The sequence below is a fragment of the Neltuma alba genome, unplaced genomic scaffold (assembly GCF_004799145.2).
Source record: "Neltuma alba isolate B1F8T4 unplaced genomic scaffold, ASM479914v2 tig00013681_pilon, whole genome shotgun sequence".
NCBI lineage: Eukaryota > Viridiplantae > Streptophyta > Magnoliopsida > Fabales > Fabaceae > Neltuma > Neltuma alba.
Genome location: NW_021637847.1, coordinates 17,725 through 34,390, shown reverse-complemented (window position 1 = coordinate 34,390; position 16,666 = coordinate 17,725). Strand labels below are relative to the sequence as shown.

Genomic DNA, 16,666 nt, shown 5'->3' with positions numbered 1-16,666 from the left:
TGACAACACTTATTTATTATAAATAACCAACTTAACTTACTTCTTTAATCTCCTCAAATAAGTCAATTGGGTCTTATAATTAGGACCGGAGGAGTATAAGACTCATTTCTTATATTTATCAATTTTCTCTAAATTACTTCTATTAATGCTCCTTCAACCATAATCAAGTAAAAAAGGGAGAAAAAGTATTAAAAAGGATTATCATGGTTTTTTAAGAAAAATGTATCACATTTCTTATAATTAACTAACTTACCTAACTTTTTTAATCTAATCAAATTACTTAAATAAGTTTTATATTAAGGAGGAGATTATTATCGTTGTTGTTATTATTATTATTATTTCTCCCCCTCCTACTTTGATCGAATCTAAACTGTTACGTCCTGCACGCCTTAATTTATTTATTTATTTACCGGAGCACGCCTTAATTTATTTACTTCTACGTACTTTCTATATTTATGATAGCTAATCTGTATAGTTCAATTTAAACGAAAAACTAAATCTTATACTACTTTCGGTTCTTAATATAATAACTTATTTGACTTTATTTTGGTCCTAAATATAAGACCTAAATCTATTTGTCTCTCATATTTATTTATTTTTCCCAATATAATCCTTGTAATGATGGTAGTTCTAACCAGTGCACTTAATTAGTAAAGATATTTTAGGAAAAACAAAACCTATTTATTACAAATAATTAAACTAATTTTCTTAATCTACTCAAATTAGTCAACTAGCCTTTATATTGAAAAGCGGAAGTAGTATTATTTGAATTTATACGGTGTATTGTTTTGGCAAGGGAAAGAGATGACAGTGCATTAGAATTTTGATAGTTTATTCAATGAATGACGCGTATGGAGTTCAATAATTGTGCAGAGGAGTTTCTTGCTAGTTTAATGTTCAAATCTTTTGGTTCACCAAAACGTTCTGATATACACGGAATGTTTGAAATCACTTATATGTGGACTTTTTGATCTTAATTTTCGTAACACAGAATAAGTATATAAGGTAAGTTTTATTTCGATTTACAGATAAACATGTTTATTGATCATGAATTCAAGCAAGACTATTATCATAATAAATGATGGGTGATAGTGACAATAATAGTACCTGTCAGCTTGGCAATAGCGAGCGAAAAGTAGCCAATAATGATTTACTGCAGCGTTTGACCAATATCGTTCGCTCAAACAAGATATCTTTTTAATTTTAAATATAAAATTTATTTTGTAATATAATTTGCATGACAATAAGAGTCTTACTCTTAGAACCAAAAAAATACTATACAAGGTGATATCAAGTAATTACTAATTAGTGTAAAGAGAAAATGGCTGGTTTGAATGATAGAATAATAAGACTGCATATGTAATAAATTTTTATCAAGTTCTAAGTAACTCTGATAAACTGAATTGAATTATGAGAAACTGGGGATAAATCTCCCACTGATGGTAAATGGGATTAAAAGATTTTGTACAACTTAACTTTTATTGTGTACAACTTAATTTTCTCTGTGTCTGATTTATCTTCCCTTATATGTAATAATTTTATTTTATGCAACGTGCAACTCAATTTTTCTTTATGCAAATAAAATTCTGGAAGTTATCTTCCCTGTGTATAAAGTAATCCCTTAAATCTAAATAATGTTTTGTGCAAGCTATCTTTTTTGTGTGTGTAATTAACTTACTTTTCTTTGTATGTAACTAGTATTTTCTTATACAATCAACTGTTCTAAGGGCTACTTAGAAATTAAATTTGTAATAAGAGATTTATTTTCAATTTTTTTCTTGAATTATTCATCATTTTAATGTATATAAGTATTATGAAGCTAATGCAATTTATTACTTGCGCCAAATAAATCATGGGTGTGTGTGAGGCATTAGTTTGTACAATCCAACATTCCATGCCATTGTGTGCCTGCCTAATGGAGTTTCTATGTTCTAGCTGCTACCCTTCTTTTGACCGACACGTCACTTCAGTCCGATTAAAAATAAATTATTAAATATTTAAACATGCTTGCTTTGTCAGTTTGTGGAAATATTGGGCGAACATTGTGACATTGGAGAAACTAATTATTAATTAATGGGAAAACATATCAGGTCTTTATATTTAATAGGATTTACTTTCCTGTATTTATAGTTTATTTCATTAGTCTTTGAGACAGTTTATTTGCTTTGCGTGAAATGCCAGTCCTTTTAAAAAGGACGATGATCTAGTCTAGTTAGCGCAAACGTTGTCAATTTGACTGACGTGCACAAATCTGACACCGTTAAACATCATGATTAGGAAAAAACAATGTGATGACTTGAAAAGGAAATGCTTGCTTCATTATCAGATCAAAATTTTGGTAGGAAGCTGACTTTATATCAAAGTTAACATTGATTGGGTGTGATAGGAATCTTTCTAAGTATTTTTAAATTATATGAATTAATATTTTGGATACAACAAATAAAAAGGACAGGAAAACATAAAAAATAAATCTGAGAGACTAAAAATAAAATACAACTAAAACACGATGATCTGAAGCAGAGGTATTTTCCTTTTCAACAGCGGATGTATGCATTGATTGAAATGTTCAACGCATCCTTTTCATTAAAAAAAAAGAAAGAAAAATCCTAAGGAGTCAATAACTGATCTCCTTAACACTTTCAAAACCGACGGGCACGTGGCGGGCCCCATTGCCGGTCCGCGGATATGCATTTGGTAATGATAATTGATGACTCCTTATGTCCGCACCGAACTTTGTATTATTGTAAACCACTTGTTTCTGTCCCAAAAAAAAATTCCGTTGAAAATTTGATTAGTAAAAAGTAGACATAAGTTTTTACCAACAGAAAATACGCATTTTATTTCTGCACATTTTGCATAGTTCCCTTTTTTATTAATAAAAATTTCAATTAGAAAATTTCTCCAATTTTTCTAAAAATTATCTGATCGAGTTGATATATTGTGTAGGTCCCTTTGTGACTGACGGGGAATTAGATGCATATTGCATGGAATGATTGACTGGAGAAATGAGGGAGCCGCTCTTAACGTTGAAAGTTAGTAAATTGCGGCAAAAGGAGAAATTATTTATTTTATTTATGGTTCCGCTTTTGAAACTTAATTAGATGCATGCATTGGATTAAGTTTCATTAAGTGACGCAATATCGTAGTTTTGGTCTGAAAGGAGCGAAAATTAACAGTGAATGACGACTGTGGGTTCCATTTTTCTTCTGCCCCCGTTGCAAAGTCACATTGCTAATCACTTCCATCGTCAATACTACAATTAATTTCTGCAGAAAAAGCCCCCTCGTGATATACAGATATTTGACATGATGCATAAATACGTAGTGTTATAAGTATAATTATAGTAATATTTCCAACTAAATCAATAAACCCCCTTATATAATTAATTGGCCTTGTTAAATTATGTAAACTATTGATAAATTAAACTAGGATATTGCACTTTCTTCAATGTTGAACTCGTTCGTTCAAAATCAAACGGCGTTTATAATTAAACAGAATAATAATAATTTAAGAGGTCGTCAATTCGTGAGGCTTAGACTCAGACGACCATGCTGAGATAGAAAGCAAGCAGTCAAAATCCCTCCATATTATATACACGCCTCTCTCTTCCTCTTTCATCTCCTCCAAAAGTTCCCACCCATCCCCACCAAAAGAAACCCTAACCGCCATGTCTCTGTCCATGTTCTCTATCAAGTCCACCTCTTGATCCCAGAAACACAGGTCTCATACAGTCGCTAGCTGCGATCAAGGGATGGAACTAGTTATGGAGAGCGTGAAGGAGAAGTGCAAGAGTGTTTGGGGGCGATGCAAGCGATGCAGAGGGGGAAGCAGACGACGTCGCAGCTCCAACATAGTCTCCATGGTTCGAGAATCCTTGGGAAAGAAACAAAATAAGAAGAAGCAGATGGCTCCGGAGGGATGCTTCTGGGTGTATGTGGGACCCCAGAGAGAGAGATTCTTGGTGAAGATAGAGCTAGCTAATCACCCAGTGTTCAAGGAGCTTCTGGATGACGCAGAGAGCGAGTATGGATTCAGAAACGATGGGCCTATTAGGCTTCCTTGTGATGTTAATCTCTTCTGCGACGCTGTGGCGGAGATGGAGATAGAGATGGAAGAAGATAAGATGAGTTCTGCGTCATGGGCTTGCTCCTTTCATCCTAAGAGTTATCCAAACTCACTGATGCACAGTCCTCTTTCCAATCTTTCTAACCATACTGGTACTGCGGATTACGAGCTGTTAAGCCCCTGCAGATTGTATGTTTAGACTATATATATATATATATATATATATATATCACGATGTCCCAGAGCTTAGTGTTGTGAATAATGATATATATACCTGTAAAAATACATAAACCTGGGATGGATATTGATCATGACAAGAGGCACGTGCCTGTTTTTATTTTCTTGTTCATGGACGTCGTCGGAGAGGAGAGGAAAAGCATCTATCTATATATGGCTAACTCAAATCTAGGTTTCAGTTACAAGCTTTAGATATTCCAACTGACATATTGTCCGATGTATAGATTAATGCATGTTTTTGGTAATGATTTTCCGTTCTGTTCTCTTCTTTGTTTTTTTCAAGACAACTTCGTCGTACCTCGTTTAACTTAACCAGCAGCTAATATGATTAATGCATTGATTGATTTTATAATTTGGGACTGATTATGCCGTGTTTTCTTTACAAGCAGTAATAAGAGAAGGCGTGACATACATATAATTGATACTGTGTTCGTAAAACTGAATCGATTTTATTTTTTCCTTTTCTGAAACCAAATTAACCATCGCGCTTACATCCTACAGAATCGATTTATTTAAAGTGTCCTTCCATGTTGTGGTATGCTTGGGTTACGTTAAAGTCGTGTTTCTTTAGTTAATAAGATTCAAAAGGTTTATCCTTTCCGGGGTGCAGATCCATAATAGATACATAAAAATTATTGCGCGTCAAATTACATCAAGAGCATTGGTTTCAGAAGATGGAATGTCTAATTTTTTTTTAATGAAAAATGATACGTTCTTCATACAAATCTCTAGAAATGATTATCTTTATCCAGCTCTCAACACACCCGAGCAGCAACTTCAACGTTTAATTCCCTTCGTTACAGGTTATTTAACTTCATTGCACCACATCTAGTCATACTTAATTGTGAGAGAAATTTTTTGTACTCCTCCGGTCCTAATTATAAGACCCAATTGACTTATTTGAGGAGATTAAGGAAGTAAGTTAAGTTGGTTATTTATAATAAATAAGTGTTGTCATTCCTAAAATATCCTTGCTAATTAAGTATATTGGCTAAAACTATCATTATTAGAAGGATTATCTGGAAAAAAATGCATAAATATAAAGACAAAATGGATTGGGGTCTTATAATTAGGACCAAATAAAAAGTCAAATAGGGTCTTATAATAAGGATCGGAGGAGTATCATATATATTTCATCTAAGTCAAAAGTCAAAGAACCTTCTGGATCCCTTTTTATTCCTTGCCAACCTTAAAAATGATCCAAAATTGTAAATAATTGATAAAAAGGGGGTCTTTAATTAAGAAAGAGTTTGGGGCTGGTTTGGCGAATTTATTCTTACATTTTTAAATGAAAAAAAAGGACTGAAAAATGATAGTTAAATAATGAAATCCCCAGATGGTTATCAAAATAAGCAAAATTTCAATTTAAGTATAAGAGACCAAATTGACATTTGTAAATTTGCTAAAATGACCATATTGCCTTATATTTTTTTAAAAAAACCAAACATTCTCATCGGTTGGAGAGCTTCGGTGTCAGTGACAGCCGTTAGAATTTAGGTGCGTCAATGGTCATTGCCGGTGGCTGGAAACTATTTTTTTGGAGATTTTTTTAAGTCCAATAATGCGATTAATAAGTTCGGTATAACAGTTAACAACAAGTATTTCAAAAAATTCAAAAAGTGACATTTTTACAACTTCAGTAATGTGGTTAACAAGTTCTGCAATACTATTAACAAGTTCGATATAACATTCAACAACAATTTTTTGAGAATTCAAAAAGTAAGATTTTTACAATTTCAGTAACCCAATTACAAATCATGTAACGATATTAAGAACTCTCATAATTTTACTTATTTAGATGACCATTTGAGAATTTTAAAATTTATGAATCATTTTTCTGTCATTTTCTCATCAAAGTTGAAACAATGTAAACTTCACAATCTGTTGGGTTAGCCCTTTGCATTTTATTCATTCACATCAAAGCACAAAAAATGAAAATCTTCTGCCGCGATTGTTTCTTTTTTTCCCAGATATTACATTGATGAACAGATAATTATTAATAAGAAAAAAACAGAGCATTTGCCGGTCAATCTTGATCATATCTAGGCAACGACATGGTTTTATACTCAAAAGAATTCGTAAAATGAAAAATGAAAAATCATGGCTTTTGCAGGAGCCTTACTTATCAGCACGCTATATATGGCGTCTAAACATGGCCAAGGATTTTTTTTTTTCTGTTGTTTTGCAGTTTTTCATCCCAGAAGATGTAAAAAGCTTATCATGAAAATACAGTGACACATTAGGATTCGGTGTATATGTGTGTGTGTGTGAATGTAGTTTAATTTGCTTCCCCCTCCTTTTGTTCCTTTTTCTTTGCATGTTAAAATAGTTTATCATAACGAAAAGACCAGGAGATCAGTTTAGCAATCTCCTTTAATTTGTTTGCGTGTTATCGCAGTATCAAATGGTTGACTTTTCTATGTCAATTAATTCTTTGCATTATTATTCCAATAATTTATCATGGAGGCGCAGGAATTGGAAATAAAACCTCCTATAATTTCTTTCTTTATTTTCTTCATTTGTTGGTAATTTTATCCAAAATCTCTGTCTATTGTTGCAACGCAGATAAAAATCCACAAGTAGCGTTTAATGGGTAAACATCAAAGGCGGCTAGCTAGCTAGCTGCTATTCCTTCATATCAACAATTATGTGCCGTCATGACAATAACAACAATAATAAGTCACGTTATTCATATCAGGGAATAAATGATGCGATCTATAGTTCAAATTTTACATAAACTTGTAGGAAGAAAACACGCAAAATAATTGCATACGTGTTGATTACGTACACTACGTGTTAATTCTGATTAAAATAGATCCTGAAATTAAAGTAGTTGATATCTGGATCAAGCAAAACTCACAGAATCAACGATAAACCTACCATTCTCCTTATTATTTTAGAAGATACTTTTGATCCTATTTGAATCTTCTGATATGTATATATAATTAATACAGCAGTTTTGATACACACTACTCTGATCCTATATATAAAATTTAGTTTGCAGTGTAAATTACACTACAATCTATATCTTATGTTAAAGACTAGAGGTAATATTTGTAATTAATGACGTGTAATAGGGGTAGTAATTGATTAAAAGAGAGAAAAGAAAGACGATTAAACACAGCCTTGGGAAACTTGCAGGAACAAGTGTGAAGCGGAAAGCCTCAAATGATATTATAATGTGGTATATGTGCTGGTCATGGTCAAAAGGGGCGAGCTCCACTAACAAGCCTAATTAATTAAGATAATGTCGCGTGACTGCTTCTACACTACTACTCCTCCGTTTCTTAATATAAGACCCGTTTAATTAATTTGATTAGATTAAGGAAGTTAGGTAGGTTAGTTAATTTTAAGAAAAGTGACACATTTTTTCTAAAACACCATAATTATCCTCTTTAATACCCCTTCTCCCTCTTCTATTTGATTATATTTGAGAGAGTATCCATAGGAGTAATTTATAAAAAATTGATAAATATGAGAAATGAATCTTATATTTAGGACCAAAACCAACTCAAGAACTGGGTCCTATATTAAGGATCGGAGGAGGATTATCTATCCCAGCCATAATATTATATCTCACTCTGTTTTTAATATGTTTTATTAAGTGATTATCATTTCTTTCTCAAAACAACAATAACTTTTTAAAAAATTAGTATTCCCTATCATACCTAAACCCAAGTACTTATAGTATCTATATTTAATCAAATCAAAATAAATGGATGTTGAATTTAAATATAAATTTAAAATAAAAATGATAGTAAGTTAGTAATAGAAACAGTAACAACAAGGCTTAGTTATACGACAAACAATTGGTAAATAAATCCACGCATAGGTGGGGCAGTTAGATAATAACAAGGGTTAGTTATGCGCTAAACACAAAGGATTATCTGAAAATGGGGCAGGCCCAAATCTGCAGGCCCAGTTTCTGTAGTTATGGGCCTCGAATAAACGACGGACTGAAAGTTTCATCACGCTGGCATGTGTTGTCCGTAATACGGTATAAACGGCGGAAAGGAAGAAAAGAAATGGAATTTGGTCCAAAATCAACTTATAATCTCCGTTGGTTTGGACTTTCCTTTTTCATTTTCTTCGGCCGAAAGAATAGTGACTGGGCTCGTTACATAACTTGTGCCCAAAATTACAAGGAAGACCAATCGCGTTTCTCGTGATATTGTATTTCAATACTCTTTTATTCTTAACACAAAACCTATTTAATTAATTTGATTAGATTAAAAAAGTTAAGTGAGTTAATTAATTATAAGAAATATGACATATTTTTTCTAAAACATCATAATCGTTTTTTTAATATCCTCCATCTTTTACTTACTTGATTATGATTGAGAGAGTATCCATAGGGATAATTTAGAAAAATTAATAAATATAAGAAATATATTTTATATTTAGGATAAAATTAACTTAACAATTAGGTTCTATATTAAGAAACAGATGAGGAGTGCTAAATTTAGATCATAGATGCAGCATACAGATGAGAGAGGGATGGATATTCGTTGTTTGTGGGGGAAAGGGAAGGGAGGGAAGTCATGTGAGTGATGAGAACATATGGAAGGAATCGCAAGATATGGTGGCGATAGAGGATCTGGAACATATAATTAATTAATGCAGAATGAATCATAAGTGGAGGGTCAATGATGTTGGTTTTACATAATAATAAATCACATTATTGTTATTATTATTATTATCAATAATCAGGTCATATTGGGATCTTGTTTCCTATGCGTCACGATCCTCCAACATGTGATGTTAAAAGCAGCCCTGTCTTTCTATATTCCTTCATTTCCACTTCCACCCAGCCAGCTCTGCGTCGTCCTCTCTCGTAGTGGATGCTCGATGGGGCCATATTTAATTAAAAGGCCCTTGATATTGTGTGATTGGATAAAAATAAAGGCCACCATTCATTTGGGTAAATTATTTTTAAATGGAGGACAAATGTCACGCATGATTACAGGATCTCCCTCCTCCTCATTATTATTTGATTATATCTCCCTCCGTACAAACCCATCCATTCATTAGGAAGCACCACAAAGGTTTGTTCTTATCTTGATGAGCCATCCATAATAGATATTAAGATTTCACTTCACATATGTGCCATCCCATTGGAACTCAGCCTCTAAATCCAAGGCCCTGACTTGGGATATTTCAACTCGATCGACTAAATAACCTTGCCTGTGTAAGGAATGATCAACGCAAAAAGCGGAGAGAGATCGAGTTGTAAATCTGTTATACTCTTCTTCTTCTTTTTGGTTTGGGGTCGGAAAACAGAAAACACAGGAGGTATGTTGTGAACTGGCAGAGATTGAGGAAGCAAGCGAGGGGGTATTAAATATAACTGTGATGGTGGGTCAACGTTAATGTGTGCGTGGATTAAGTAATTAATGAGGTGGAGACCGGGGAGGTGGGGCCTACATGATGCCAAAATCTCGATCTGAATCATAATAGCAAGAAAAAGGGGAGTGATCCTTTTTATAATATGAAAAGTTTGGACTTTGAAGCAGAGGAAGGGATATAAAGTCTTGTTTAATTTTTATTTTAATCTTAAATATAAAATTTTAATTTACTTTTTTTTAATATTTATGTATTTTTTTTAAGAAAGTCTTTTTAACAATGGTAGCTTTAACCAATACACTTGATTAGTAAAGATATTTTAGGAAAAACAACACTTATCTATTACAAATAACTAATTTAACTTGTTTCCTTAATTTCCTCAAACTAGTCAACTAACTCTTATAATTAGGGCCGGAGGTAGTATAAGATACTACCTCCGGTTCTTAATATAAAATCTTCTTTGACTTTTATTTTGGTTCTAAATATAAGATCCCAATCCACTTTATCTCTCATGTTTGTGTATTTTTTTTCAAGGTAGTCCTTCTAATAATGATAGTTCTAGCCAATATACTTGATTGGCAAGGATATTTTAGGAAAGACAATACATATTTATTATAAATAACTAACTTTACTTTTTTCCTTGATCCCCTCAAATTAGTCAACTAACTCTTATAATTAGGACCGGAGGTAGTATTGTTTAATTTTTATTTTGATTCTAAATATAAGATTCTCATTAATTTTTCTTTTCATATTTAACTATTTTTTCTTCAAGATAGTCCTTCTAATAATGATAATTCTAGTTAATAAACTTGATTAGCAGAAATATTTTAGAAAAAAAAACATCTATTTACTATAAATAACTAACTTGACTTATTTTTCTGATATATTCAAATTAATCAATTAGTTTTTATATTTAGGATCGGAAGTAGTATATAGAAACAAATGTACGTATATATTGATTATAATAAAAAGGATTATGACAGATTGACAATGAGGTCTTAAATTGCAGTGCTATTATTACTTTTATTTTTTTTGGATTGGAATACGTTACTTCCATCCTAAATATAAGATTTAAATTATAATACTCCTCCGATCTTTAATATAAGATCCATTTAACTAATTTGATTAGATTAAGAAAGTTAGGTAAGTTAGTTAATTATAAGAAATGTGACATATTTTTTCTAAAATACCATAATCATCTTTCTTAATACCCCTTCTTCTTCTTCTATTTGATTATGGTTGAGGGAGTATCCATAAGGGTAATTTAGAAAAAATTGATAAATATGATAAATGGGTCTTATATTTAGGACCAAAATCAACTCAACAATTGGATCCTATATTAAGGAGCGGAGGAGTATAATTTATACTATAGGAATGAATCTTATTCTTACATTTAGCATAAAAAAGACTAGATGGTGATGATAGAGGTGTGACTACGGAGGAAGTGGGTTTCTACGTATGTGTCACTTAGAGATGCGGGCGTTGAGTTTAGCAGATATTGGGGGCGCACCGTTCACATTGAGGCGCCTTTTTATCCCCTCACTCCTCACTCCTCACCCTATCGTCGCAGCCCCCTTCTTATTTAATTTTCTTTTTAATTAACTCTTCATTTTTTTATATGATTTTTTTTCCCCTTAAAAGGGTACGGACATCTGTCTCGAAGGGCCCCTAAAGCCAGCGTGCTCAATAGTCAATACATTGGCCGCCTGCACCCCATCCATTTTGTTGTTTTCTCACGTACGCCTCTTTCTTCTTTTTAGCAAGACAATACACACACACACACACATATCAGTCGAAAATCCCTTTTAAATTTAGTTTCCATGCTCAAATCCCCCACTGAATTTAAAAAATCAGTTTTAAGGGACTAATTTGGAATTTGGAAAAAATTGTTAATACCCAATCTATTCTTATTATGAGCATCTAAAGCGTTGTTATTAACTACTAACATGTTTTAAAATTAGGACCAGAGGTAGTATTATGAATATAGATTTTCTTAATCTTTAATTTATTTCTCGACAAAACTCTAATTTTTTTTTATCCAAAAGTCGGAATGAAAAGAAGTAACCAAATTAACAAAACACTTGCATAATACGTTTAAACTTTTATTTTCATATCACCTTTACTTGACGCTGGCATAATCATAACTCATGTACATGCATTTTCCCATTGACCTGGGTCTCCTTTACCAACCTAAATTGACAAGTGATATGAAAACTTTAGGTAGAAGAAGATTGATAACATTATTATAACAATGACAGTCACGTTGGAAAAGTCCACGGTCAACTTCTAATAAAATCACTAACACACACGACACGCACATACATAAAGTACACTTACACAACACTAACATTTTAAATGTTATTTGTCACTGTAAATGCTAAGCAGGTACTCCATGGAAATTCAGAGCAGAGGGCCCGGGATTCTAATATATCAAAACTCAAAAGGACGACTTCCACAACAAGATCCTCATGGATCCACTTGATGAAGACACATAAATGCACAGTTTCAACTGGAAAAGAAAGCTGGCTATTTTAGGCACTTCGGGTATTCAGGAAAAATAGAAGTTTTAAATGCAAAATTCAACATCAAACTGTCAAGTGCAGCAATACAGAGATTGCACATGAATGGTATATTTCTTCCCAATCATAGCTAGGCGATCAAAGCCCTGAATCTCAGGGTATGGACAATTTTTCCCCTAACTATGCTTAAAACAAGGCCCTCCAAATGCCAGTAATGACATTTTTTTTTGGCCATATGGAAGCAGTAAAATGTGTTAGCCGTGCTTCCAAAGTCAAAATTTTAATTCCAAAGATGGATGCGGCTCTGATTCCTGAATCATTGAATCTAATTACTGTCCAAAGCACAAATGTCACTTTTCTTGCCGGAGCTTGATTTCACGCGCCAATCTCCTCATATATTTTTTTGCCCTTTTCGGGATACGAATCTCCAGAATTTTTTAATAAAATAACACTCAGATCTTGTTTTTTTTTTTTGGGTGACAGATCTTTTTTTTTTTTTCATCGTTGTTGTGTAACACAAGTATATCATGCATGGAGTTTTCTGGGGAAAAAAATTATATCATGGGTGGAAATCTAAATTTATGTGCATATATATATTTATAAATATAAAACTTATTAAAAGCTGGTGTAACATCAAGCACGGCCACGTTCTCCTGTTTTTCTTTGAAGACTTAGAGGACTGGAAAATTCCTCTTCCAGCCAAAACCAGAAAGAACGTCCATCTCTGTCACTCTGCGCTATTGAATCAGCTTTCACAGGACAGTGCATACATAGTTACCGATTCCATCTCTTTCTCTTTCCGCAGTTACATATCCCCGTTAAGAGAAAGTTTAACTTTTTTGTTTTTTTGGTTTAATTTTCATATGTTATTCCTCCACATCACGGTGCTTCTCTTCATTCTACTCGAGATTTATTCTTAGACCTTGCAAATCGTTTCCTCAGTATCTCTTTCTTTGCGAACATTCTGGGTTTTGGTTTAGACCCAGAAAACCGAGAGATTATTCTATTCTAAATTGAAAGTTGTTTACTTTTTCATCAACTGTTCGAGAAAATGACTGTGGAAACCAGAACGGATGAACCCAGAGGACAATTTCCTGTGGGAATGCGTGTTCTTGCTGTTGACGATGACCCAACTTGTCTCTTGGTGTTGGAAACTCTCCTTCGGAGATGCCAATATCACGGTTTGCTTCCAATGCTTTTGATGCCTTTTTCCCCCTCTAAGCTTAAGGATCTGTGTTTTCGTATGTGTTTTGTTTTTTCAGATTTTGAGATTCCGTTAGCGTTTCTGTTAAAAAAAAAAAAAATCTGTTCATCTTCACTTAACTTGTCGAATACCGACACATCTGACGGAATGTTTCAGCTACTTTTCACACGGACTATCCTTCCTCTCTTTCTTCAGTTTTCATCTCTTGCTCAGGCTTGATTATATTTTCGAAGTTATTGGGTTCAATTGTTGGCTTTGACGGTTAATTTCAATCTATTTTTCCCCACTCTCACTCCCTCCATTTCAATAACTTCAATTCATTTCATCATCTTTGGGGGCTTGTTCTTGCCTGGGTTTCAGTGATTAAATCTGTTATATGTTGTTTGAATTCATTAAATTAAGGATCTAATAGCTTAAGAGTGACTTTTGGGATTATGTTAAAGACTGGAATATTTCTTTTGAGACATTCTGCAATTACATTGTGTTTTGATATTTATTAATTATTAATTTTGGCGGAAAATTTTGCAGTAACAACGACCAATCAGGCAATAACAGCTTTGAAGATGCTAAGAGAAAACAAAAACAAGTTCGACCTGGTTATTAGTGATGTTCATATGCCTGACATGGACGGATTTAAGCTTCTTGAGCTTGTCGGTCTCGAGATGGACCTACCTGTCATAAGTAAGTCGTGGCTGTACACTATTTTTTTCAACACTTTTCCTCATTATTATATCAGTTATTGGCGACTTCTGAAAATTGGGATTTTTATATTTTGAGTTTTCCAGCCTTACCATTGTTGGGTCTTGATTAAAACGTGTGATTTCAGTGTTGTCTGCAAATGGCGACACCAAGCTGGTGATGAAGGGCATTACACATGGGGCTTGCGACTATCTTCTGAAACCTGTTCGAATTGAGGAGCTAAAGAACATTTGGCAGCATGTGATCAGGAGGAAGAAATTTGACTCAAAGGAGAAAAACAGTACTTGCAATCAAGACAGGCCTCATTCTGGTAGTGCTAACAATGGATTAGGTTCAGCAGGAGCTGGGTCTACTGATCAAAATGGAAAGATCACCAAGAAAAGGAAGGATCAGGATGATGAAGATGATGATGAGCATGAGCATGGTCATGACAACGATGATCCTTCAGCACAGAAGAAGCCTCGTGTTGTTTGGTCTGTCGAGCTCCACAGAAAGTTTGTTGCTGCTGTTAATCAATTAGGCATTGACAGTATGTGCTTCAATCTTTATCAATATATATGTATATTCTCCATCTTGATCTCCAATTAACAAGCTTTGTATGAACAATCTTATGAATCATCTTGGTTGCAGAGGCCGTGCCTAAAAAAATTCTGGATTTGATGAATGTTGAGAAACTCACAAGGGAGAACGTGGCAAGCCATCTCCAGGCAATTTTCAAACACTTTCTGGTTTAGCTCAATTTATATGTAGTAAATGTTTTCATTAAATTGAGATAGACTTGCTGGTTTTTGTGATGATGACTGCAGAAATATAGGCTGTATCTGAAGAGGATCAGCTGTGTAGCGAACCAGCAGGCTAATATGGTGGCGGCCTTAGGCAGTACGGATGCATCCTATTTGAGAGTGGGATCTCTGGGTGGGTTGAAACATCTTCAGCCACTGAGTGCTTCTGGGCAGTTTCAGAACAATGTTTATCGGTCCCTCCCGTATAGTGGGATGATTGGAAGACTGAACACTCCTGCTGGTCTTGGTGTTCATGGATTGTCATCATCAGGAGTTCTTCAGTTGGGTCATCCGCAGAATTTAAACAACTCCTCCATGAATGATCCTCTCAAGTTCCAGTCATCCATTGCTCATGTCAGCCAGAATCAGAATAGTGGGTCGCTTCAGGGCATGCCAGTTTCTGGAGGGCTTGACCAGTTACAAGCCAATAAGGTTGTCAGTTCTGTTCAAGGTCCTACCACTGGTTTTGATGATAAAACAATGTCTCTCATCTCAAACAAGTTGCCTGATCCAAGAGCTAGAGTGAACTCTAGTTGCTCTAGATCTCCACTTGCGGGTATCGCGACCAACAGCTTGTTAGAACGAAATTCTCAAGACACTCAAGGTGGGAGAGGATATGAGAATCTTGCTTCAGTAGCGTCTCAACATTCAGACTTCTCTTTGCCTTTGATGGATAATCATAGTGGTAGGTGTAATGATAATTGGCCGAGCGCTGTGCAGTCATCAGGGATGCCCACTAATTCTTACCCAACAAATGATTGTCTTCATGGAGGGAGTACAAGTGGTGCTTCTGCCATCACTTCACTATCCACTAGGACCCATGATTCATTGGCAGATATGCAATCCCATGGACCCATTTTCACTAATAACAACACAGTAAACGTGGCTTATCAAGGATGGGAGGAGCATTCATTAGACTCTTTGATTCCTGTAAATGGTGCTGTTGATGCACCAGGATTACACAGAAACTTGGACTACAGTTTTGGCAATCCCTTAGAAATGAAGCATGAGGGGTTCACAAAATCAGCCGGAGATCCCTCTCTGAAACCAAATCAAGGATATATCATGGACCCCCATAAGGCACAACGGAGTCACATCTCTAATAATGTCGGTTCATTGGAGGACTTAGTCAGTGCAATGATGAAACAGGTAACAACATTTGATTTAAGCAATGTTATTTTGCAATGCTGGTACAATGATCTGCGTACTGATGATACTTTGAATGTTTGTTTTGTACCATGATCGTGTGATGCAGGAGCAAGACTTCATGTGTGATGATTTCACTGATGGAACATCTATTTGATGAAGCAAAGTTTGGCAGCATAAGCATCGTGCTTGTTGAGTTTTGTAGCGTGAAGTTCAAATCACTGTTCCCTTTGTTTCTACTTTCGTCTCGGAAAGGTCCTTTTTCGTTTAGTTTAGCTTTGTTTAGATCATTACTTCCAGGATTGTGTTTTCTCATTGTATGGAAATGCATTGTTGGCTGTGGGCCCCACAATCCATTCTGGAGTTAACTATGTCGTTTGCGGAGACATGCTTTGCTAGCAAATTTTTGAAGGGATCCACAAAATAAGATGATTAAGCTGAATCAAAGATGGGAATGATTGTGTTGTCCCATTGTAGGACATGAATTTATTATTATAGTAATAAGTCACTGCTTGTATAATAGCTTTATTTAGCCCTGTGCATCAGAAATAAAGATGTTGTAATGACTAATATGTCTGCTTTCATCCGTTACCTTTTCATTTTCCCGCGATTTAAACAAAATCAATTTTTTTTTTTATAAAAAACGAATGTAAAAAAATAATTACAAAAGA

General features: G+C 34.2%; 2 protein-coding genes across 2 annotated transcripts; both read left to right on the top strand.

The window, feature by feature from the left end:
• Positions 1 to 3,751: 3,751 nt before the first annotated feature.
• On the top strand, positions 3,752 to 4,264 carry LOC114738765 (protein SMALL AUXIN UP-REGULATED RNA 10-like). The gene has a single exon (XM_028926831.1). The coding sequence runs from the start codon at positions 3,752 to 3,754 to the stop codon at positions 4,262 to 4,264; it is 513 nt and encodes a 170-aa protein (XP_028782664.1).
• An 8,583-nt stretch (positions 4,265 to 12,847) lies between these two features.
• LOC114738766 (two-component response regulator ARR12) lies at positions 12,848 to 16,581 on the top strand. Its single transcript, XM_028926833.1, has 6 exons — positions 12,848 to 13,345; positions 13,897 to 14,049; positions 14,195 to 14,596; positions 14,698 to 14,774; positions 14,874 to 15,998; positions 16,105 to 16,581. Exons 1-6 carry the CDS (start codon positions 13,216 to 13,218, stop codon positions 16,150 to 16,152), a joined length of 1,935 nt encoding a protein of 644 aa, XP_028782666.1. The 5' UTR covers positions 12,848 to 13,215; the 3' UTR covers positions 16,153 to 16,581.
• Positions 16,582 to 16,666: the final 85 nt, after the last annotated feature.